This window comes from Glycine max, chromosome 7 (assembly GCF_000004515.6).
Source record: "Glycine max cultivar Williams 82 chromosome 7, Glycine_max_v4.0, whole genome shotgun sequence".
NCBI classification, from domain to species: Eukaryota; Viridiplantae; Streptophyta; class Magnoliopsida; order Fabales; family Fabaceae; genus Glycine; species Glycine max.
This window is the reverse complement of record NC_038243.2, coordinates 36,680,681-36,703,514: the sequence shown is the minus strand read 5'-3', so window position 1 is coordinate 36,703,514 and position 22,834 is coordinate 36,680,681. Positions and strand designations below refer to the sequence as shown.

At 32.3% G+C, this 22,834-nt stretch overlaps 3 protein-coding genes across 5 annotated transcripts; 1 reads left to right on the top strand and 2 right to left on the bottom strand.

The window, feature by feature from the left end:
• Positions 1 to 932: 932 nt before the first annotated feature.
• Positions 933 to 5,864, top strand: LOC100775344 (cold-responsive protein kinase 1). 2 transcript variants are annotated; one of them, XM_003529265.5, is made up of 7 exons: positions 934 to 1,237; positions 1,889 to 1,992; positions 2,490 to 2,602; positions 3,672 to 3,882; positions 4,000 to 4,237; positions 5,017 to 5,167; positions 5,274 to 5,864. In XM_003529265.5, the coding sequence occupies exons 2-7, from the start codon at positions 1,917 to 1,919 to the stop codon at positions 5,586 to 5,588; spliced, it is 1,104 nt and encodes a 367-aa protein (XP_003529313.1). In that variant the 5' UTR covers positions 934 to 1,237; positions 1,889 to 1,916; the 3' UTR covers positions 5,589 to 5,864. The 2 variants fall into 2 exon arrangements, with proteins under 2 accessions (XP_040873282.1, XP_003529313.1); XM_041017348.1 differs by lacking the exon at positions 2,490 to 2,602 and having other exon boundaries at positions 933 to 1,237.
• Positions 5,865 to 11,086: 5,222 nt separating this feature from the next.
• Positions 11,087 to 14,293, bottom strand: LOC100820255 (clathrin light chain 1). Its single transcript, XM_003529264.4, has 3 exons — positions 13,520 to 14,293; positions 11,808 to 11,961; positions 11,087 to 11,737 (listed from the first exon to the last, which is right to left on the bottom strand). Exons 1-3 carry the CDS (start codon positions 13,855 to 13,857, stop codon positions 11,297 to 11,299), a joined length of 933 nt encoding a protein of 310 aa, XP_003529312.1. The 5' UTR covers positions 13,858 to 14,293; the 3' UTR covers positions 11,087 to 11,296.
• Positions 14,294 to 15,860: 1,567 nt separating this feature from the next.
• On the bottom strand, positions 15,861 to 20,997 carry LOC100807076 (pentatricopeptide repeat-containing protein At5g14770, mitochondrial). 2 transcript variants are annotated; one of them, XM_006583748.4, is made up of 3 exons: positions 17,020 to 20,997; positions 16,445 to 16,591; positions 15,861 to 16,064 (listed from the first exon to the last, which is right to left on the bottom strand). In XM_006583748.4, exon 1 carries the CDS (start codon positions 20,642 to 20,644, stop codon positions 17,531 to 17,533), a length of 3,114 nt encoding a protein of 1,037 aa, XP_006583811.1. In that variant the 5' UTR covers positions 20,645 to 20,997; the 3' UTR covers positions 15,861 to 16,064; positions 16,445 to 16,591; positions 17,020 to 17,530. The 2 variants fall into 2 exon arrangements, with proteins under 2 accessions (XP_006583811.1, XP_040873281.1); XM_041017347.1 differs by having other exon boundaries at positions 16,445 to 16,563; positions 17,020 to 20,996.
• Positions 20,998 to 22,834: the final 1,837 nt, after the last annotated feature.

Genomic DNA, 22,834 nt, shown 5'->3' with positions numbered 1-22,834 from the left:
TTTAATTCTTAAAAGAAAACTCATTAAATATTTGAGTAAATTACATTAATTCCCTTTGAGGTTTCCTAAAATTATATAAACACCCACAATTTTTTTAATCATTATAATAATTTCTTTTGTAAGGGATGTGAATAGGTAGTGAGTATAACATATTAAGGTAGTGTGAGTATAACATATAAAGGATGTGAGCAATGTTTTTAAGAAAAAAGAGAAATGTATATAAAAAGAATGATGTTACGTGTAATTAAAAAAAAATCAGGAAATGTGAGGGCAATTTATTCTAAATACTTTTTATGTTAATGAAATATAAAATGTTCTTATTTTATTTAATATTATTTTATAATAAAGTATTAAAGAGATAGTTAAAAAAAAAGTTTCATCTTTATTTATGTGACTAACATACAAGATCTTGCAAATCATTACCATGTTAAAATAAAACCAAATGAAGAACGAGAAATATGAAAATGCTAAAACCACTCACACAGTTTAAAAGGATTGATTATATTTATTTGAGTTGAACAAGATAAAATTTTATATTTAACAGATAAAATATACTAATAATTTACTATTTAACACATTTTTTAATATTCTCTCCCGTTGAAATTTATTAAAATTATACAATGAATCTCACACCTTATTTATTAATTATCTCTCACAATTTTAAGAATTTATTTAATGTTATAGTCTGATAGATATCCCTTGTGCATTGAGTTACACAATTATTTTATGAATCTTACTTATTAGTGTCCTTAGGACATTAATTAATGAAAGATAAATATTTATTGTATAAATTATAAGAAAACATGAGAAATATTTTTATTTTCAATAAAAATATTTTTATTTTAACTTCTTTAACCAATATACTTAGAACCCTTGTTAGGATTTGCTTTATTTTATTTGCATGCAAAGAATGAGTGATTGGTGTTGCAGTTGGTTGAAGACAGTCTTTTTAGCAGCCTGGTAGGAACTTAACCGAAAGAAGAAAGAAAGAAAGAGTCATGTTTGTGGCTCACAGTTGGACCAGTTGACAATACAACGCAACAAACATAGACAACATGAACAAGTCCTTACTCGCTATATTGCCGAAAGACCAAGAACAGAACCACTCCTTTTAAATATCATTCCTTCACCCTTTCCCAAACCTCTTTCCCCATTCTCTTTTCATTTTTCAACTCTTGGTATTTAACCACTCATCCATCTCTCCTTAGACTTGTGCATTTTCTGTTGGCTTCCAAAGGTGATCATCATTTTTTTTTTCCTTTGTTTCCCAAAAGGGGTTCCTGTCCCAAATGGGGTTCCACTGTTTTACATGCTAAAGGTTTGGTCTTTCTGTATTATAAGCTGAATGCTCAAATCAGATTATGATTCTGAGCTGAATCTGCAAATGGGTTTTCTCTTGGTAGCTTTTTTTTATTTGAAGTTGGGAGGGGTCAATTCAATAGTCCAATTTTTTTGATGAATTGTGATGAAATTGGAAGATTTTGCAAACTGGAATAATCGTTCAGTTTTGTTCGGTGGTTTTTGTCTTTACTAAGTCTTGTGAAGGATCTAATCTAAGGTTTGATCACCGATTGAGCAGAAAAGAAGTATAAGAATGAAATCATTAACATGAAAATTGAAAAAAAATTGACTTTTATTGAAATTTCTGTTATTGAGTCCATGTAGTTAGATTTGGTTTGTCAGAATTTTAGTATTCCTATCCCAGAATTTTGCCAAGTTGCAGAAATCCATGGCAAGTTGAACAAAGGCTTGAACCATATCAGTTCAACCTATTATTTTTTCTTGCTTGACAAAGTGTGTGCTTGAGTTCCATCTATATCTCTTGGTGTTTGCAATTCAAATGTACAAATGGCACTTCACTTATGTTGGAATATGATATATAATGCAGAGTGTGGCAGTCACATCCCAGGATCATTATGAGTTGTGGCTGCTTTGGAGCCTCAACTCTCAAGAAGAAAAGGAATCCTTCTGATACTCCTAATGAGATTGATGGTGAGGGCCTGGTGATTACTTATTTTAATATTTTGTAGCCTTCAATAATTCTGCACTATTGTACAATTTCATATTCCTTCTATTGGCTTTACCAATGAGCCTACACTTTTCTGACTGTAAGTAATTTACCCTGATCACATATGGAGAGAAGGAAAGGGTCTTTGTCCTTTCTGAATGATATATTTGAATATTGGTTCAACTTGAGTATTGTCAATCAAGCCATCTTGCATTTTGGTCGCAATCACTGGTAGGTCTGACAAGAGCAACAGAAAGTCTTCAATAAATGTGTCCATATAGTTCAAAACATAATCATAGAAGTTGGAATACAGACATACTTTATGGATTTTTACTAGTTTGGTTGTATTTGATATGTGGGTTAATTAATGATGATGTTCACAAGAGTTCTGGTGTATAATTAGTAATGCTTTTATAACTACAATTTTGTTTTTTCCATTTATCACTTTATTGAATGCCATATACAAATCTTTGTTGCTCAGGCTTTCCACTTGATAATGTTAAGAATTTCTCTGATAAAGACCTGAGACTGGCCACTGATAACTATAATCCAAGCAAAAAGCTAGGACGAGGAGGTTTTGGTATCGTGTACCAGGTATTTAGGTCACAGGCTCAAGTATAATAAGTTGTAATATTATTGAATTAATATACTCGTTAATCAGTTGAGCTTATCAAAAGATTCTTTAGAGGTGCTTGTGCTGCAGGAGGGATATTTTTAATTTTCTTTTTTTGTTTATTTCTTTCTTTAATGTTGAATTAAGATTTTATTTGTGATGCAAGTGCCAATCTTAGACTAGTTAGGTATCTGTGTTATCCAACAGAAGACATTACTACATTGTTTTTGTGGCAGTAAAATATCATGACGTACAAAATCCCATTTCCATGATCTAGATATTCAACCTTAAAATTCCTGTCATTCATGTGACTTATTGTTTTATTCTTGAACTTACATGCGTGATATATCCAATGCGAATGGCTTGCTCCTCTTAGTTGACATGCTCCACTTACTTGGGCACACACTGCATTATAATGCTTATAAATCGATAAGCTATTTCATTTATAAAATTGAAAAGGATAAACTTTGCATAAATATGATTTTCATATTCATATGACCCACAATAAAAAAGGTGCTATGTCCTGCATTGTTAGTTGAAATATTTATTTCCTGTGCGGTTGTGCCCCTTATAGACATCATAGAATCATGCTTTCGTGCTTTGGACACGAGTTATAAGATTTGAACACTGTCAATTTTCCCTGAGACATAGTGAAAGAGGCTTTCTGATGTGGGTACAAGCAATGCTTTTATTTTATGAGGATTTACGATTTTAGCAAATATAAGATTTGAACACTGTCAATTTTATTACTTTAGCATTAAATTGTAAATCCTACCATCCTTTTATATTTGCTAAAATCTTAAAACTGAAGGATGTCTAGAATAGGTTACAAGAGAAATGCCTCTTTAGCTTACCCTTTCCCTCCCCCGGAGGCCTTATTAAACTTCCTTTATAACAAAAAGACAAATTTAGAATTTATGAGGGTGGTTTAGCTTAGTTAAGCTGAGTAATAGCCAAAAGTACCAAGAAATAACATCACACTTTTATCATTTTATTTTATGCTCCTCTTGATTGTTGAGCCTACTAAATAGCTATGTTGAAATTTGCCAGGGAACCTTAAAAAATGGAAGGCAGGTAGCAGTGAAGACACTTTCAGCTGGGTCAAAGCAGGGAGTTCGTGAATTTTTAACTGAAATCAAAACTATATCAAATGTTAAGCATCCAAACCTTGTTGAATTGGTTGGTTGCTGCGTTCAAGAACCTAATCGCATATTGGTGTACGAATTTGTGGAAAATAACAGCCTTGATCGTGCATTACTAGGTAAATTTGCCAAATGCTTTTGGTATGGATTATGAAATCACTAATTAAGATCCATATGCAGATGATAGGACTAAACATATAACCTTTTTTTTCCTTTCTATTTCACATTTTTTGTAGGCTCAAGAGGTTCAAATATCAGATTAGACTGGAGAAAAAGATCTGCTATTTGCATGGGTACTGCAAGAGGTCTTGCATTTCTTCACGAAGAACATGTGCCACACATTGTGCACAGAGACATCAAGGCAAGCAACATACTACTTGACAGAGACTTCAATCCAAAAATAGGAGATTTTGGGTTGGCTAAATTGTTTCCAGATGACATCACTCACATTAGCACAAGGATAGCTGGAACAACGTAAGTTATATTTCAGATTTAAAGTTATTTTTTATGGTTTTTATTTTTCTGTTGCATTGGAAGGTTTCTACCAAGTTTTCTTTCTTTCTTTTTCTTTTGGTTAGCTACTATCTAGTTTCCTGGATATAATATTAATTAGTATGATATCAGAGGGAAGAGAAACTCTTTATATTTGGTGATCCTTCATCAGCTAGGTATGACAGCAGAACTAGCAATGTTTACAATTGATAAAACTTCAGGATCAATCAGGAGATCTGAAATAATGTTTTCTGAATGTACTAGGTACAAGTCTTTGTCATAGTGTTCATAATTCAATTGCACATGCCTCCAACAATATTCAAGGAGCACATGCTTCATAAAGCTAGACTGCATGTTGATATTGGCACAAACTCATGGGCAATTTGTTCTGGTGGTTCCGGGATACCTATTTTGTATCCTTGACATCAGCCAAAAGTAGGATATTATATTTCAAGAAATGTGATTATGGAGAAAATATAGTTTTTATGAAAAGTAACAAGCTTTATGACCCATTTGTTTGAACTAAGAGTGCAAGTAACACTAGTACTCACTATTATTGGTTGAAATTTTTTTAAAACTACAAAATCAGGAGAGAGACTCATTAGATAAGAAACGGGAGCCACATATTTGTGATTTTCAATAAATTTGCGACCTATTTCTCATTCATTTGTCTATAGTTTATGCATTTTCAAAAATCTTCAATCCATATTTGGACTGTGGATCTCACTAATGCTATGACCTGCTTTGGTTTCAAAATGCAGTGGTTACTTGGCACCAGAGTATGCAATGGGTGGCCAGTTAACCATGAAGGCTGATGTATACAGTTTTGGGGTTCTTATACTTGAAATAATCAGTGGCAAAAGCAGTGCAAGGACAAACTGGGGAGGGTCCAACAAATTTCTATTGGAATGGGTATGTAACTTTCAGCTTCCCATATATATGTATACAACTTATGTGTTCATTCTTCTCAATGTGGGACTTGTTCCGGACATAATGATCCTTATTTTTTCAATAACAGGCTTGGCAACTGTATGAAGAGGGGAAACTGTTGGAGCTTGTGGATCCAGACATGGTTGAATTCCCCGAGAAAGAGGTAATAAGGTACATGAAGGTTGCATTTTTCTGCACACAAGCAGCAGCAAGTAGAAGGCCAATGATGTCCCAGGTTGTGGATATGCTGTCCAAGAACATGAGGCTGAATGAAAAGCAACTAACAGCACCAGGGTTGTTCCAGGATTCAGGAGCTTCCTCTCAAAAGAAGTCATCCTTTGAATCCACTGGCTATCAATTTAGCTCTAACCCTTCCAGTATTACTCAGTTGGCCCCACGGTGAAGCATAAACCAAACTTTGGATGTGTGAATCGCATAGTTAATATTATAGTAGGAAAGGAGAAAAAAAAATAGAGAGAAAGAACAAAGAGGGATTATCTTCTTTTTTATTTTAGATTTTTCTCTTTTTGGATCTTATTTTTAAGAATGTATTATAATTATAAGGTGGGCTTGGATAAGTATTTTTTGAAAAAAGTGGTTTTATGATATTGCAAGGGTGTATAAACTTGGTGACACTAATAAAATTTCAAATTAATCCCCAAAATTGTTAAACATTAATTAAATTTTACTTTTCATCAACCAATGGATTAACTCAGTTGGTAACATACTGAGTTTTAGGAAAGGACTTGACTTTGATTCTTACAAAATGCATCCTTGGAGAGAGATAATGAACTTAAAGTGTAACTAAGACTTTAATCGAAAATGGGTTTCATAACTTGCCCAAAGGGCTGAAGCCAATAAAGATGTCTGGGGATCTCACTCAAGAGTCCAAAGCTCTAATTATGGTGGTTAAAAAAAATTATATTTTTCGTTAATGTATGTCACCTAACTAAAACATCCATGTATCAAGTATTTGGATAGCACCCACATAAATTTCTATATAGTTTTTTCAAATCATGGATGCTATTAACACAATTTAAGAATAAAAAAGAGATAAATAACCAATAAAGATTGATCTAGTTGGTGAGGATTAGGTTCATATTTTATAAAACCATAAATAAAGATTGGATTCATATCTTATGCTGTGAAAAACCTCCTCTTACACCACGACCGCGCCCTCTGGAACTTGGAGCTGAAATAGCAGTTGCATAGCCACTAGAATCTCCTCTTGCACCACTTGGGTTATAGAAACAGTAACTTTCTCCCTCTGAGAAACTCGTTGATGCCGAAAGACTAACAAATAAACAAAACGGCGGAAAAGTCAACAAAATCTATAAGATACTAAAAGCTAAAAATTCACGGGGAGCTAGCTGCACGTTAAGATTCAAAATCCCCACAATGAGAAAAGTAAAGAGGAAATATATCACATGTCAAGCTGCCAATATTAGAGACTAAAACAAAGAAGATAGAAGAAGAGAAACCAAAACAACAGAAACAGAGTAGTAAAATTGGAGTTCCTAGAGTGCAATAAGAACTTTACATCCATGATCACATGCACAGTCATAATTTCATATTATGTGTGTAAGTTATAAGTGTCCATACCCCGTGTTGCTCGGCTACTTTTTTTCATTTTATAAATTAATATATATATTTTACATGACAACTTTTTATTCAAGTTGCATGATTATATATATTAAATCAAATATATTATATTTTGTTAAATACTTTCTTATATATAATGTTTTTTGGTATTGAATAACCTTTGATTATCTTCATCACATATTAATATTCAAATATAATTTTGACTCTTGATATGATAACATACAATTGTTCATGAAAAAGTATGGTCTTGTAATTACACATGTTTAGGGATGTTACCATTGTCAATTATCTTCAAGAAGCTCGTTATACATGTGTCTCCCTCTTTAACATAACCCATGAGCTTTTTTATTGTTGACTTGAATCTTGGATCCTTACATGAAATAAAATTGATAATTCATGAAAATGGTTTAATAATCTATTAATAAATAATTACTACATACATATAGAAAATCTTAACATTATGATAAGATCTTACTTTAGAATCATTTCAACAACAACAAATGATTTCTTTGTTTCTACAATGGGATATAGGTTCCAAAGGTAAATGATTCGAATTTTTATCCTCCAAACTTGTTTGTCATGTGGATACACCCCTCAAAATAACTGTTATATGTTTTTTTTTTCATTTATTCCTTTAATAATTATATTTCTTTTTTTAATTTAACTATATTTCTTTTATATTTGTTAAATAGAACCATAATTTTAATAAAAAAAAATACATAAGTTTTTTAAGTTTATTTTTTTCATTTATGCTTTTTATAATTGTACTCTTCTTTTTTAAATTTACTTATCAACTAAATAAAAAAATAAACATAGTAATCAAGAACTGGAAATAAAAAATATAGATTTTCTGTTAAACTAAAAATAATGTGTATATAAACAGACAAATCTTGAATTTCTAAATAAATGGTTGAAAATAAATATTATACTTATTAATTTTATTAGCAAATAATTTAATTTAACTTCAAATACATTTTGTAAACTATAAATAGAGAATATTTTTTTGCCAAAGATTTAATTTAACTATATTTCTTTTATATTTGTTAAATAGAACCATAATTTTAATAAAAAAAAATACATAAGTTTTTTAAGTTTATTTTTTTCCATTTATGTCTGTAATAATTATACTTATTTTTTAAATTTACTTATCAATTAAATTAAAAGTTAGCATAGTAACATGAACTGAAAATAGAAAATATAATTTCAATTGATAAGTATAATTTTAATTGTTAAATAGAACTACAATTTTAATAAAAACAAAAAATACTTAATTTTTTTACTATATTTTTTTATTTATGTCCTTAATAATTATACTTAAGAATACCAAATTCAATACTATTTGGACCAATGATTTATTAGTTTTTAACTATATATTTTACATTTATGTAAGTAATAATTATATTTATTTTTAAATTACTTATTAATTAATTTAAAAGTAAAATAGTAATCATGAATTGAAAATAGAAAATAAAAAATTTATTTTATATTAAAATAATGGATAGATACACAGATAAATCTTCAATTTCTTTATAAAGATTGTAAATAAAAATTATACTTATTATTTTTATGAACAAATTTTCTAATTTAACTTAAAATATATTTTTTAAACTATAAAATATAGATTTTTTTCCCAAAGAATCATCTTAAATCAACACATACATATTTATTAAAGAAAACTACAATTTTAATTAAAAAAATGTATATAAGTTTTTTACTATCTTCCTTATTTTATGCTTTTAATAATTATACTTACAAAATATTGAATATTAGGTGCATTTGATCCACTAATGAATTAAATATTTTATAGAAAACATAGATATTAAAATATGGAAATATAAATTGTAATAGTAGTAATAATAGGACAAAAAGTATTATAATGCATAAAAAATTTCAGAAAGAGCATTACCGGAAATTCACTGCTCTATGAACAGCGAATTAGCACCCCAAAGTCCCGTTAGAATTGTTATGTTATGGATAATGTTAAAATTCAAAAACAAAACATTCACAACATACAGAAACGGATAAAGAGAAATTCAGAACACTTGAAATAAACTTACCTTATCCTCAGTCTCAGTATCAGTGACAGCTTCATTCACATCCTCAATCTCACTGTTAGTTTCATTCACTTCCTCAGTCGCCCTACGTAAAACTCTGAAGAGGAAAAGAAATGCGCAACAATAAAAAAAATCATGAGAATGGTATGAAACAGAAACCATGTGCAGAGGGTTGTCAATAGAAGTATGAAAGTGCAGGGTCCCCAGAAAATAGTTACAAGTATAACATGCCACCCCCACGTGAATTTTCATTTGTAGCCTCCCTTACTATTACAAGAAGGAAAAATTAATAATAATGATTGATAAAAATAGCCATGCATGAACGACAAATTGGCACAGAGCACTTGGGAATTAAGATAAAAGACCACAACTCACAGAAAATTGCTTAACTGAAAGGGAAATACATCCATTTGGAAAAGCAACTATCACTATGGCTAGTTTGGCATGAAAAGATAAAGATGGAAACAAAGTTTATTGCCTGCCTTAATATGGTCGCTAATTTTGTGTCAATTTCAATAGATCACATATTAGAGAATGTCTTAAAAAGAGTATATTGCAATTTTGGAAATTAATTTGAATCTTTTGTCGATAAACCAAGTGGTAAAGAATGTATTAGAAAGAATGTGCTTATATGCATATTTAGGATAATAAAATGAATTGAATTCACCATGATCTTTTAAAGCAATAAATCTTTACTTTTGTGGTGATTTCACCACGATTTTGTATTCATGAGGGTTTTTTTTTATCATCAAATCAAACAAAATAGAAAAAAGATATTAACACCCTTTTTTTTACTATGATTGAAGTTTATTAGAGATAATCACAACATTTTATGAATAGAGGAGGGCTGAGGGCATACTTTTTAACATACTCTAAGTGGTTAATATTTATTGAAAATTATAAAACCATGAAAAAATCATATATATGATATGAGACACATAAAATTTTATTATTTTCAATAAATTTCAATCAATAGTGTTTGTTAGTGTGTTAATAAGTGTGTTCCAAACATTTCTGTGTGAATATCACTCCTTATTTAATAAATTTTACTAATGATTTTATAACTTTTAATCAATTTTAACAAATAATAGTGGATCTAGGAGTATATTACTAGCACTCTTACTCAAAGAAATGTGTGGTAAGACTATTCTATCATTTGATAAGATTTATTAGAAATCACACAAAAATTGGAGATTGTATTTCTTATTTAGTGAGACTTACATGTTTTTTTAATTTTCAATTAATATTAACTAATAGTAAAGTGCATTAGCAATTGTCTTATTCAAAAAGTTGTAAGTTATATTTCTTATTTAATGAGTTTCATTCATGATTTTATAATTTTTAATAAATTTTAACGAATAAAAAGTATATATGACTAGTATTTTGCTCAAGGAAAAATGCTAGCAACACACTCTATTATTAACTAAAGTTTACCAAAAATTACAAAATATTGTAAGTTTTATGTCTTATTTAATGAATCCCTTTTCATAATTAAAAAAAAAATTAACCAATAATAAAAAGTGCTAAAAAGTGTATTGCTGTCACTTTTCTTATCCAAAGAGGATTGATGATAAAACACACTATAAATACTTTATTATTGACTGCAATTTATTGAAGATTACAAAATCTAACCAAGTCCTACTTATTTAATGAGTCTCACTTTTGATTTTATAATTTTTAATAAATTTTAATCAATAGTAAGTAAAATACTAGAAGAAATATGTTGAAGAATATACTAATAACATTCTCCTTACTCAAAAAGACACTATTTAACACAACATTTCTAACTCACTTTCTACTACTAACTAAAATTAAGTGAAATTACAAATTGTGGATCTCACTTTTTAATGAACTTCAATCATGATTTTGTGACTAACAAATTTTAATTAATAGTAAATAATATGAATGTGTTACTAACACTCCTTTTACTCAGAATGATTAAATGCTATCAATACATTCTTTAACACACTTTGTCAGTTATACTCTCTACCATGGACTAAAATTTATTGAAATTCACAAAATTGAACCTCATTTATGATTTTGTAATTTTCAAAAAAATTTAACAAATAATAGAGATTTAGAAAAATGAGTCAGAGGGTGGGTTATTAACACTCCTCTGAAAAATACCTTAAGGACAATTGCACCACTTGGAAGTGGATTTTTTTTAGTTGACACCACAAAGCAAACCAAAAATCATAAAAGTAAAAAAAAAAAAAAAAAAAAAAAAAAAACTTTTCTTTTTAAATGGTGTATTAAAACCCATGAACATTTGAATTTCCAAGGTCATAATAGTCAGTAAAGGGTATAATTGATACAAAACCTCAATGATAGAAATAAATGCAAACCAAAAAAGCAATAGAAACTAATAGCATGGCAAAAGGATCCGTAAAGAACTGCGGGGGGCAAAAGTAATCGCAGAAGATTGTGAGAGCTTAAGTATGCATGAAAGGCAGAGTTATGTAGAAGACTGCTCCTCAGGGGGTGGTGGAGCTTCTTTCTGGGGTAAATCTGCAGTACCGTTATTAGTGGTGGCATCCTTTGGTTGTGATCCAGGTGCGGCGTCTGGTGCAGATCCATTGGCTTTAGATGCTGTTTCTTTTCCGTCTTTTCCATCTTTCCCATCTTTGGCGTCTTTAGCAGGTGCAGGAGGAGGGGGAATCATGTGAGCTGGTGGTGTATGTTTCAGCTTCAACAATATCTGCCTCAACCTAGAAAGATCTGTGGGTTTGCCAGGCTTTGGGCCTTGGACGACTGTGATTGATGGCTTATTCTCCTGATCCTTTTTGCTTCTTTTCTTCTCAATGTTGGGAACCTCTCGAGGAATGATCTCCCCAATAGCTTTCCAGTAATTTTTGTCAGCCACTTTGTGGAATTTCTCTTGATTAGCCAAGTATAACTGCTCCACAATCAAAGGTTATTTCTGAAATTAAAATAGAAGATACATATATGTTGTGTGTAAACTTTACCTTTTCCCTTTCTCTGTTTTGCACCTTGTTAGTCTCAACATTAAGCTTCCTTTTCTCATAGAAAGCCACCTTATACTCCTCAGCTTCCTCAATAATCTTCAGTCTCATTTCTTTTTCCCTTTTCTCCTTCTCCTCAAGCTGAATGGCATTTTGACTGCATAATGAATTCATTTTTGTAGACAACTGAGTTCAGCAAACGTTGAATAGATCTTAAATCTTAATTGGCCAAAGATCAAATTGCAAGCAAAACACTTCTGTTAGTGCTACCAATACCATCAGGTTCAAGAATAAACCAAACAAATGGGATTTGTATTAATGGTCACCTAACATTTTTTTCTTAACTATATTAATATTAATAGCATAAATTATATTCTAAACTTCATTCTCTTTTATGCATCATCTATATTTCTATCTTTATAGGATGCACCATTTTGCATAAAGTGCAAAATAAATGGCATTCGATGCCCATACTTGTAAAGGAAAAAGGCACCGCCAACAAAATTTTTGTTCTCTGTTCTTATTGAGTAATTACCAACTTCAAATAGGTTTGGCATCTTTAAGGAGATATGAATGCAAGAACATGGAAAATGACAACAGGTTATGAAATAATTTATTTTTCACATAAGATAGGAAAAAAAAATTTAAAAAAAAGGACCTACTCCCCTAAGTGTCGCCTGTTAAGTCATGCACTGTGTAACTAACATAAATATCTCATAAAATTCCAATTCCAATTTTGCCATTAGCTACTCAATAAGTTGATACTAAAGGAAAGCTTGAATTCTGTAGTTTATGAATCAAAACATTATTAATTTATTTTCTTTCAGCCTAACGCAGGTGCTCAGTGCATGATGTAGAGAGAAATCAAATACTGAAAAATGAAAACCCAGAATAATGTGCCACAATTATATAGAGAAAGGAACAGCGTCAATGTAAGACTACATAAGGATCAAAATTCATAAATGGTGAATGCACATATATTTACATAATCATGTCGTCTAATTATCGATTAATCCCTGAATTACACAACCAGAAGAAATGGAAAAAAAAAAAAGTAAATCTGCTAGCATGGACTAAGAAATGCGCTGGGGAGGATTTGACAAAATTCTCCCCAAGTTTTATCATCATCAGGTCATTTGTAAATTGCTTCCTTGGGGAAGAGAAGATCATGGAAAATGGAACACTCAATATAGTGAAGTAGAGTATAATCATCTCACTTCAACAGCTCAACAAAGACAATCCTTCCATCATTTTAATCCAAGAAAATGTGCACACAATTCAGATCAACCAACCTGAAGAATCAGCTCTGACCTGAGTCCAAGCTGTCATCCAACAACTAATCTTTTTGTGTGACATAAAATTTACTCTCAAAAACACCTAACCACTCAGATCCAACTTCCACACTACCAGTAAGGGACCATAGAAGATAAAAACTGGTGAATGCAATTCAATTCCTCCCACCAAAGTACACAATTATACTAATAAGTGCAATTATACGAATCAACCCCACATTTTCGTTTTCTTTTCCTTTTTAATATAACAGCTCAAGTAACTATTCCAAGTGAAATTGGATCAAACAAGTGCATCAATTCGTTTCGTCCTATTCCTAAGCCTAACCGATTAGATCTAGGCAAGTCCAAGCGAGATCTGACAAATTCACATCACAAACCGAACACTACTAACTTAAAAAAATGAAAGCATAGAGAGAGAGTTACCGGCGCCACTCCCGAAGTGCGTGACCTTCCTCCGGCTCCACTTCTTCCGGCGGCGGAAGCACCGGTCCATCGGAGACGAAAACGCCGTCGCCGTAGCCGTTTACGGTTCCATTTCCGTTCCCATTCTCGTGCACTTGCTCGAAGGGAGACGGGGAGTAGCCTGGATCGGGATCGCTGAATCCGAAGATCTCCGGCGACGCCGCGGTGGCGGCGTGGTCGACGGGGACATCGTCGGAGGGGAAAGTAGAGAAGTCGCCGTAGCCGGAGAAGGTGTCAGCGGCGGAGGGGGCGGCGAAGTGGTCGTCGTCGACGGTGAAGGCGTCGAAGGTGGAAGCCATGACTCTTCTTCGGGTTTTCTCTCTCAAGAAATTGGTACTTTCTTTTTCTCTGTTCTACGCAACGCTTTGAACGGAATAGACAGAGAGAAAGCAGTGAGACACAGTTTTGTTATTTCCTTGACTTTTTAAATACTTAACGGCGAAAAAAGAAAAAGAAACGAATAAAAGAATTTGTAGAAGAAAAACCAAAATGTTTTATATATATATATATATATTTCTTTTTTTTTTGTGATCTGGGATAATTTTTTTTATGGAAACTTATTTCATTGCAATTATTTTTTATATTCGATACAAGTTATCATAAAAAATAATATATATCTTAATAGTGTCAATTTTTTAACTCTTCTCCAATTATAAATGACTATTATGATAAATGTATTAGTTTTATAATTATTACAATCAATATTAGTTCACACAAAATTGAAACCACCATACAATAAAGCGTGGAAGAGACATGCCACCAATATTTTAATTTGAGCGTAACTTTTAAAAAGTAATGATAACAATTACTATGTAATATAATAATTAACCATGGCGGCACAAATACTTTTTTTTTAACCAAAAGTATAATATTTTTTAATTACTATACAATATTTGAAAAAAAATGCAGCTATCTTCTCCTTTTGTTGTCTGAGCAAGAATGTAATGAAATTTTACAAATATTTAAGAACTGCTAATTGCTGTTGATGGATTATAGATATTTAAGGGCTGCAGTCTTCCCTTGGAGACTCCTCAAGGACAGGCTCCCCACTAAGGATAATCTTTTAAGAAGAAATGTGGTCATCCAAGAGGCTGTTTGTCCTCTTTGTGGTCAAGTGCAGGAGGAAGTGAGTCATCTCTTCTTCAATTGTAAAAGGATAATAGACCTGTGGTGGGAATCCATGAGATGAATTCAGGTTATACAACCTCTTCCAGATTCTCCAGCAAGCCATTTTGCCCAATTTTGTGATGAGTTTGGTGCAGAGATAAATCATAGTAGATGGTGTGGGTGGTGGGTTGCTCTAACTAGTACTATATGACAGCATAGGAACCTCCTAATCTTCCAAGGCAATCCTTTTGATTCCTCTAAAGTCATGGAAGATGCTATGTTTCTAGCTTGGTCTTGGCTAAAAGCTAGAGAGAAAGACTTCAACACTAGTTTTAACCACTGGTCTTCCAATATATAGACTCCTTTGGTTAATCTATGTGGGGTTGCCTTTCCTGTTGGGTTAGTTTGGGTTTTTTCTTTTGGAGGGCAGCACCAGAGGTGCTTGTATTTTCTTTCATACAGTACCCCTTGTACTGCTTACCCCTTGTACTGCTTAGCTTATTCTAATAATATATTATATTTTCTGTCTTCCAACAAAAAAATAGTTGAATTAATTTAGTTTCCTTGAGCACTTCTTGATCAATTGACCTAGGTTAAAAATTATATTGATATGAATAATTTTAGTATATCATTTTGTATAAAAAAAAAATCATTCATTTTGTTCATTTAAATGCATTTTTAGTCATTAAACTTTTTATTTTTAATTTTAGTTCATATTCTTTAAAAGTTCAAGTTTCAGTTCCCATAATTTTTTTTATTGAGAAATTAGTTTCTAATGTAAAGACCAAAATCAAAATATACACATAAAAACCACGATCAACTCCTAGGCAAAAAAAATTGTGAGGACTAAAATCAAATTTAATAAAAATGATAAATAATTTGCAAATTTCACAATAGATATGAAACAAGTTAATTTCAAGTACATTGTTAATGGAGAAAAACCAACAAAAAAATTGTAAAAAGTTTTTTTTGCCATTAAAGAAATTATTTATATCAAAACTTAGGAAGCATGAGATTATCAGTAAGGTACAAATTTAATTATCAATCTCAAATTAAATCCCCATACTTAAATCGGTAGTTGATTTCTTGCGTACACGTCCTGTTTTCTATAGCTCTTAAACTGTAACAAAATTGAGTAAATATACTTAATTCTGATGAGATTTTTGTGTTTGCCAAAACTAAAACATTTGGGGCATTTAGCTCCAAAACTTACATTTCTTCATTTCGCTGTTCAATTTGCAGTTCATACAAATAATTTGAGCTCATATATGAATTTTGTCAAAAAAATAAAATTTGTATCAGAGAAGATGCAAAATGTATCCAAATTCTTGTCCAGGTTTATCTTCACCCTACCTATTTTGAGGATCTTAATCTGATGCAGAAGAGGCAGCAAGGTACACTGCAAAAGGGTCTCAAATTATTGTTCCAATTTCTTGAATGAGAGAGAGGAAGAGATCATCAAAACCAAACAAGAAAGGATGGCTATGGTGTAAAAAGCAATGCAATTTGTTTGGTTATTAGAAGAAACCGTTTGTGCCATTCTTTTGGATTTGGAGGAATATAACAGATTGGGGAGCGAAATTGCACAAAAGAAAAAAAAATGTGAACGCCATTTCTAGAAGGATTAATTCTTATCCACTAAGAATGCAAAATGTTTTACATTCAGGATGTCTTCATCTTGAAATTTGTTTCTTTTACTAATTAATTGTAGTCATTGTGTGCTCCATTTGATCAGTATTGGAAAGGAAAAGCAAATAGTAAAATATGAACACCACTTACCAGACTTGACACGTACAACTTGATCTGACAGTGCCTTGTAATATCTATTAGAATTGAGTCTCAAGATGCCTTCAAATTTCTGCTCAATGCTTGCTTCTGTCACTTGTGCAAACATAAACCTAATTGGTTTATAGCATTCGTTAACTCCTAAGAAATTTCCATGCAGATATCAGCCTCAGAAAAAACTTACACAGACAACAAGTAAAAACACACAGGTTTGTGTTAAGAAATCAGTTAGAAGTAATATCATTCTGCAACACCTAACCAAAAATCAAAGTGTGATTTCTCCAAAAACATTAATAGGTCATTCTAATACGGTACTTTAAAGAACTATAATGGAAATACCACTCTGCTCTCTTAGCCACTTCTCTGAACAACAAAAGCAAGCATACTTCACCATAAAGGCAACTAAAGACTGAAACATTTGCTAGACCAAATAAAGAAATAACTAGGAATATCATTTGAGAGAAACCAGCATCAATACACGATAATAACTCCATGAGAAGGTGCACAATCCTCAAGATGCCCCAGTGGATACAATATAACAATCAAATAATTGGATAAAAATTTTGTACCTTAAAATCTGTGCAAAGCAGAATTGTGCTATTTTCTCCGTAGCCTCTTCAGCAGTTGATCTATACAGTCCAATGACTGTCTGAGAATGCCGAAACTATATGGGAATGAATTTCTGCAACTTTGTCATTGTCAATAAATTGATCTTGAGTACGCTACTTCAATATACTCTTGTCATCTGGGTAGCAGTTGACCACTGCCATCACACCAAAAATTCTTTATTGATCTACCTCACCCTTAATTTTCTCATGAGTTCCAATCCTTGAATGATCGTCCATAATTACCAATTCCAATCATATAAAGCTTAGCATCACAAGACAGTAATTGTTAGGATGCAAATAACGGAATGGACTGTCAATGTTCAAGTCAAGCTATTTCTACATCCTTAGAAGACCATCACCTTCAATTCCAAACTCATCCCTCTTGGAACTTGTAGCACATTAAGACCCCACTTTATATAGGATTGGTCATAGTTTGAGTTTCAAATCATCTTATCTTGCATTAGACCATTTGTCACAAGTTCTTCTTCTGGGTAAATACCTTTAACAACCTTTTGGCATCATCTCTTTTTCCAGGTGCAGAAAAATTTGAACTGATATACATGAGAGTGCTCTCAGATGGCACATGTCCTTTTTCACACATTTCTCTCAGCAATTTTTTTGCCTCATTCTGATATGACAGTTTAAGTAACCTGTCCATCTCTGGCTGACAGGACAATTTGCACCATCCGCAAATTAGAACGTCGTATGTTGAAGAATTAGGAATTCTTCCTCTTGTCAACATCTCGTTCAAAAGTTCTCTAGCTTGGCGCATCTTTCCTGCTTTTGCATAATCTTGAATAAGCACATTATAGGTACCTGTTGTGGGAATAAAACCTTTGGTTATCATTTCACAATAAAGTTTTATAGAATCTCGTTTATTTCCAACCCTACCATGGCCAGAAACCAATATGTTATAAGTAGTGGCATTTGGGACAAGTCCTCTTTCCCTCATCTCACTAACTAATTTATCTGCATCTCTCATCAAACCATTAGTTGAAAGACCTTCTAAAAGGGCATTGTAAGTAGTAATATTTGGAGAGATTCCACTCACCAACATCTGTGAATAAGTATTAAAAGCCTTCTCCACATGACTGCCTGTACAATAACCACGAATAAGAGCATTATAAGTAACAATGTCAGCTGAAATTCCTTTTATCACCATTTCCGTAAGCACCACATTTGCTTTTTTAGTCATCCCTAATCTGCATAATACAGTGATTAGTGTGTTATACACCATCTGGTTGAGATTGAGGCCCATATCCACAAGCTTCTTGTGAATTTGCAAAATTGCATCTGCTTTTCTACTTCTTGAATATGCTTTAAGCAGAAACTTGTGAATAATGGGTGTAGGAACATACCCCACAGCTAACATTTCATGCAAAACACTTATTACTTTTTCAATTGCACCAGTTTTACAAAGCCCACCAATAAGAATGTTATAAGTGACCATATTTGGCATTACCCCATAGCTCTTCATCTCATTCAACAGATCCAAAGCATTTTCTGTTTTACCTTGTATGAAATATGTGTTCATTACAGAGTTATATGTAACACAATCTGGAGTCAGACCCAACTCAATCATTCTTGAAAACACAGATTTTGGTTCATATTTCCCCAGCCTCAAAAGCCCCTTAGTCAAAGCATTGTAAGCAACAACATCAAACTGCATGTCTTTCTCTGTCATTTCCTGTACTACGGAAAGAGCAGCTGACTCATTTCCTTCTTTAAAGTAGCCATCCATTAGAGAAGAGTAGTTAAAAACATCTAGGTAAATACCCTTAGAGAGAATATCTTTAATTAATGACTGAGCTTCCTTCATGCCTCCAGATCTTTTCAAGTTGTTCAATAAGATATCAAATATGATATTGTTTTCTTCCAATCCCCAAGATTTCATTTCCTTATAGAAACCAGCAGCAGCCTCATGTTGACCTGTCCTAAAATAGCCATCAAGTAAAATAGCATAAACAAAAACATTTGGCATAATATTCATTTGAACCATCTTCCTTAACACTTCAACTGCTTTGTTGAGCATTCCTTTTTTGGCGTATCCATTTATAATAGAAGAAAAGGTAACAACATTTGGAAGAACATGTTCCTTCTCCATTTTTTGTAACACTGTCTCTGCAAACTCCACGTCTCCTACCTTACAATGACCATCAAGCAATGCCGTATAAGTGACACAGTTTGGGACAAGATTGAGCTTTAAAATAGTTTGGAACATTTCCTCAGCCTCTTTAGATTTCCCAGCTTTGAAAAGTCCATCCATCATAGTCGTACACAAAACTAGATCGATAGAAATGCCCCGAACAACCATTTGGCTTTGATGATTAAAAGCTTCCATTACCCTCCCTGATTTTAATAGAGCACTAATAATTGTAGTGTATGAGACATGATTAGGATCTAAACCCATATTATACATCTCTCTCAGCAACATTGCCGCTTCAGTTAATTTACCATGCCTGCAAAGTCCATAAAGAATAGAACTACAAGTAACCACATCAGGCATGACTCCACTCATAATCATTTGCTCATAAAGAGAAAAGAAATCATCAATTCCTCGATGCTTACAGTATGCAGCAATTAATGTTGTCCACGTAACAACAGTTGGCTGCAAATCCCTTAACCCATCCCAAGTTTCAACACCACAATCATTCAACACACCAGATTCATCATCCCTCCGAAATCCCAAAATCTCATTGACAACAGACTCTGCCTTCGCAAGATCACCCCTCTTACAAAAAGCATTAACCAAAGTATTATAAGTAACAATATCAGGCTTGACACCATTCTTCCAACCATCCTCCACCAAATCCAACGCACGGCTCACCAAACCCACTTCACAATACCCATCAACCAAGGTGTTCAAACCTATAGCATCTAGTGGAACACCCCCACCAACCAAGTTGCCCATAATCCACTCAGCATATTGAACCAATCCAATTTGGCAATACCCCTTAACAAGAATATTACAAGTAACTGAATCAAAACACACACCCTTCTTAACCATTTCAGACAACAACCCAAAACCCTGATCAGCCAATCCACGCTTACAGAATCCCCAAACAACAGTATTGTAAGTAACATGATCAAAAACACTGTTCCTGAGATACCCTAAAGCCAAGCCCAGGTCCCCAACTTTGCACAACGAATGAACCAACAAATTAACACTGAAAACATTAGGCACAACCCCACAAAGGACCATCTCAGAATACAGCACTTTTACCTGCGAAACGAAGCCAGAGGCATTGAATTCGTACAAAAGGTCGTTCCAGAGGGGCAAGGAGGGAACGAGGGAGAGGGCACGCATGCGAGAGAAAGTGTCGGAGGCAATGTAGAACCTGCCACAGGCCAAGTAGAGGCGAATAAGGGCGCAGAAGAAGGAAGCGTAGAGAAGGGTCTTCGTGGGAGGGATCAAAATCGAATCTTTGTGGATGGGGGAGGAGAATCTTCTGATGGGGTTGTAGTGAGGGCGGTGGAAGGTTCTGGAGGGTGAGAAAACGAAGAAAAGGGTCTTGCTTTGGAGGTTCTTGAGGTGCATCATCTCTGCGCTTCTTAACAAACAGCACAAAGAAGGAAGTTTAAGCATTCAAGGACATGGTGGTGGGGTATCAATTGAAGTTCAGCTGCACACTGCTATGGCGTGGAGTGGACAATGTAGAAACGGAAGAGGAACAACAAAGAAGAGATTATTACCGCGCTATGTTTTTTTTTTTTTTAAATTCTCAATTTCCTAGTTTGGGCTTTTTCTTGACCACAAAACGGCCCTGTGTGTAAAGATCCTGCATTTGGACATCTTTTTTTTGTTGAATTTCTCTAAAAAGGAATTACAAAATATCTATTTTGATATTGAGAGGTGATTACAAATTAATCCCTAACAAATGAAAAATTTATATTTAGTTTCTAAATATGTAAAAAGTGTGACTCCTACCATTAAATTTGTGAGATCATTTTATCATTAAATTATAATGTTTAAGAACTAATTTAATATTAAATTCCCCTCAAGATTAACCAGTTGCATTTTTTTTATGTTTAAAGATTAAATTTAAAGTTTTCATCTTTCAGAGTGATATTTGTTATTGTCTCACTTTCAGGAATCAAAATGATTTTTTACTCAAAAACAATTATAATCAAATTACAAATCTATTCTGTATTGAATTAGTTGAGGATTCATAAGGGAAGTACACAAAAGTGCATACTATTTAGCTGGGAAAATGTTGGGAGTAGATGTCCTACTTGCATAGTGTCCTAAGTCACCAGGTAATTTTGAAAAGGAGTATAAGTAGATTATAAAGGAGCACTAATGATTGAGGTTATGAAACATCCATAAATTGTAATGTGCAAGTCAGTAAGAGCTTAGAGTGTTGATAATGTAATTGAAGATATAGAGTGCATAACTTGTATAAGACAACCATTTACAGGTGCAAATTAGGTAGATGTTTTGGTGTAAGGTGAATATCTATTTAGGTTGAACAATATCTTAGGTGTAGGTAAAGTTCTTCAAAAGAGTCGATGAGTAATTGAATGATTGTGACCTTTGAGTAGAATTGACAACTTGAGAATGTCTCGGATTCTTTATTGTTAGTTTTTAATGAGACTTATAATGCTACCTAAGAGATGGTGCACTTTTGAAAAGAGATGAAATGTTCTTGAATTCTCTTATTACTTAGCTAGGGAACGTGGTCCAAGATGCAGGAGGTGATCTCAATCGTGTGAAATGTCTTTAGTTAGCTCCAAGATTGACCCTAGTTCGAAGGGTGCTTTAAGGTTCACAAGTTTTTTTTTCGAAGGTTCACAAGTTAAGCCTAACTTGATTGAGTTTTTTGGGTGACCAATTTAGAATTACTTACAATCCAATGGTTAAAAATTAAAAATCCAGCTGTCAAAATTACAACTAATTTCAAAATTAATTATGCATGTGCATGATTTTTATCATAATATTAATCCTTAATTTGTTAATCAACGACGATAAGTATATTTTATCATTTAGAGGGCGTCTTTTATTTTGGAGAGAAAAAATTGAATTAGAATATTACTTCCTGACTTTTATTTTTTATTTATTATCTACTAGATAATTACATACCATATTTTAACTTTTTTTTCTTTTTATAATTTGAAGTTAGTTTCTTATAAATTTATGTCTATTGTTTGTGATTTTGAATAAATAATTATATATTTTACTTAAATTAATTAGATTTAATAGTGATAAATAGATAGTGTAAAATTATTTTATATTATCATCTAATTATAAATCATTATTGATAAGACTTTTAAGATAATATAATAGAAGTCAACAAACTTAATAACTTACTATAAACAATAATTTCTTATTAAATGATAATATAAAATTATTTTATACAGATAATACATAATATTTTTCTCAATTAATTATACATATCTTAAATAGTTTATTTTAGAATGTGCACATCGGTTTAAAAAATAATTTCCCCCCTCATTTTGTGAACACTTTCTATTTAATGAAATCCATATCAATTCGACATAATACTAAGCTTTTTTAAAATAAAAAAAACAAGGGTCAAGTCATAAATTAATATTTCTCTATATTTTGGTCATGGTAAATTGAATTAACACCCATAGACGGTAACAGCATAAAATCATTTTATCATCTTTAGGCAACTAGAAATGTGTCGAGTTTCAGTCATTACCATCACCTAAATCTAAATTGTTTATTCAGATATTATCATTCTTTTTTTATCCCATTCAGATAGGTGACATCACTAATTTTTTAGAAGAAACGTGTTATTCATACAATAACTAA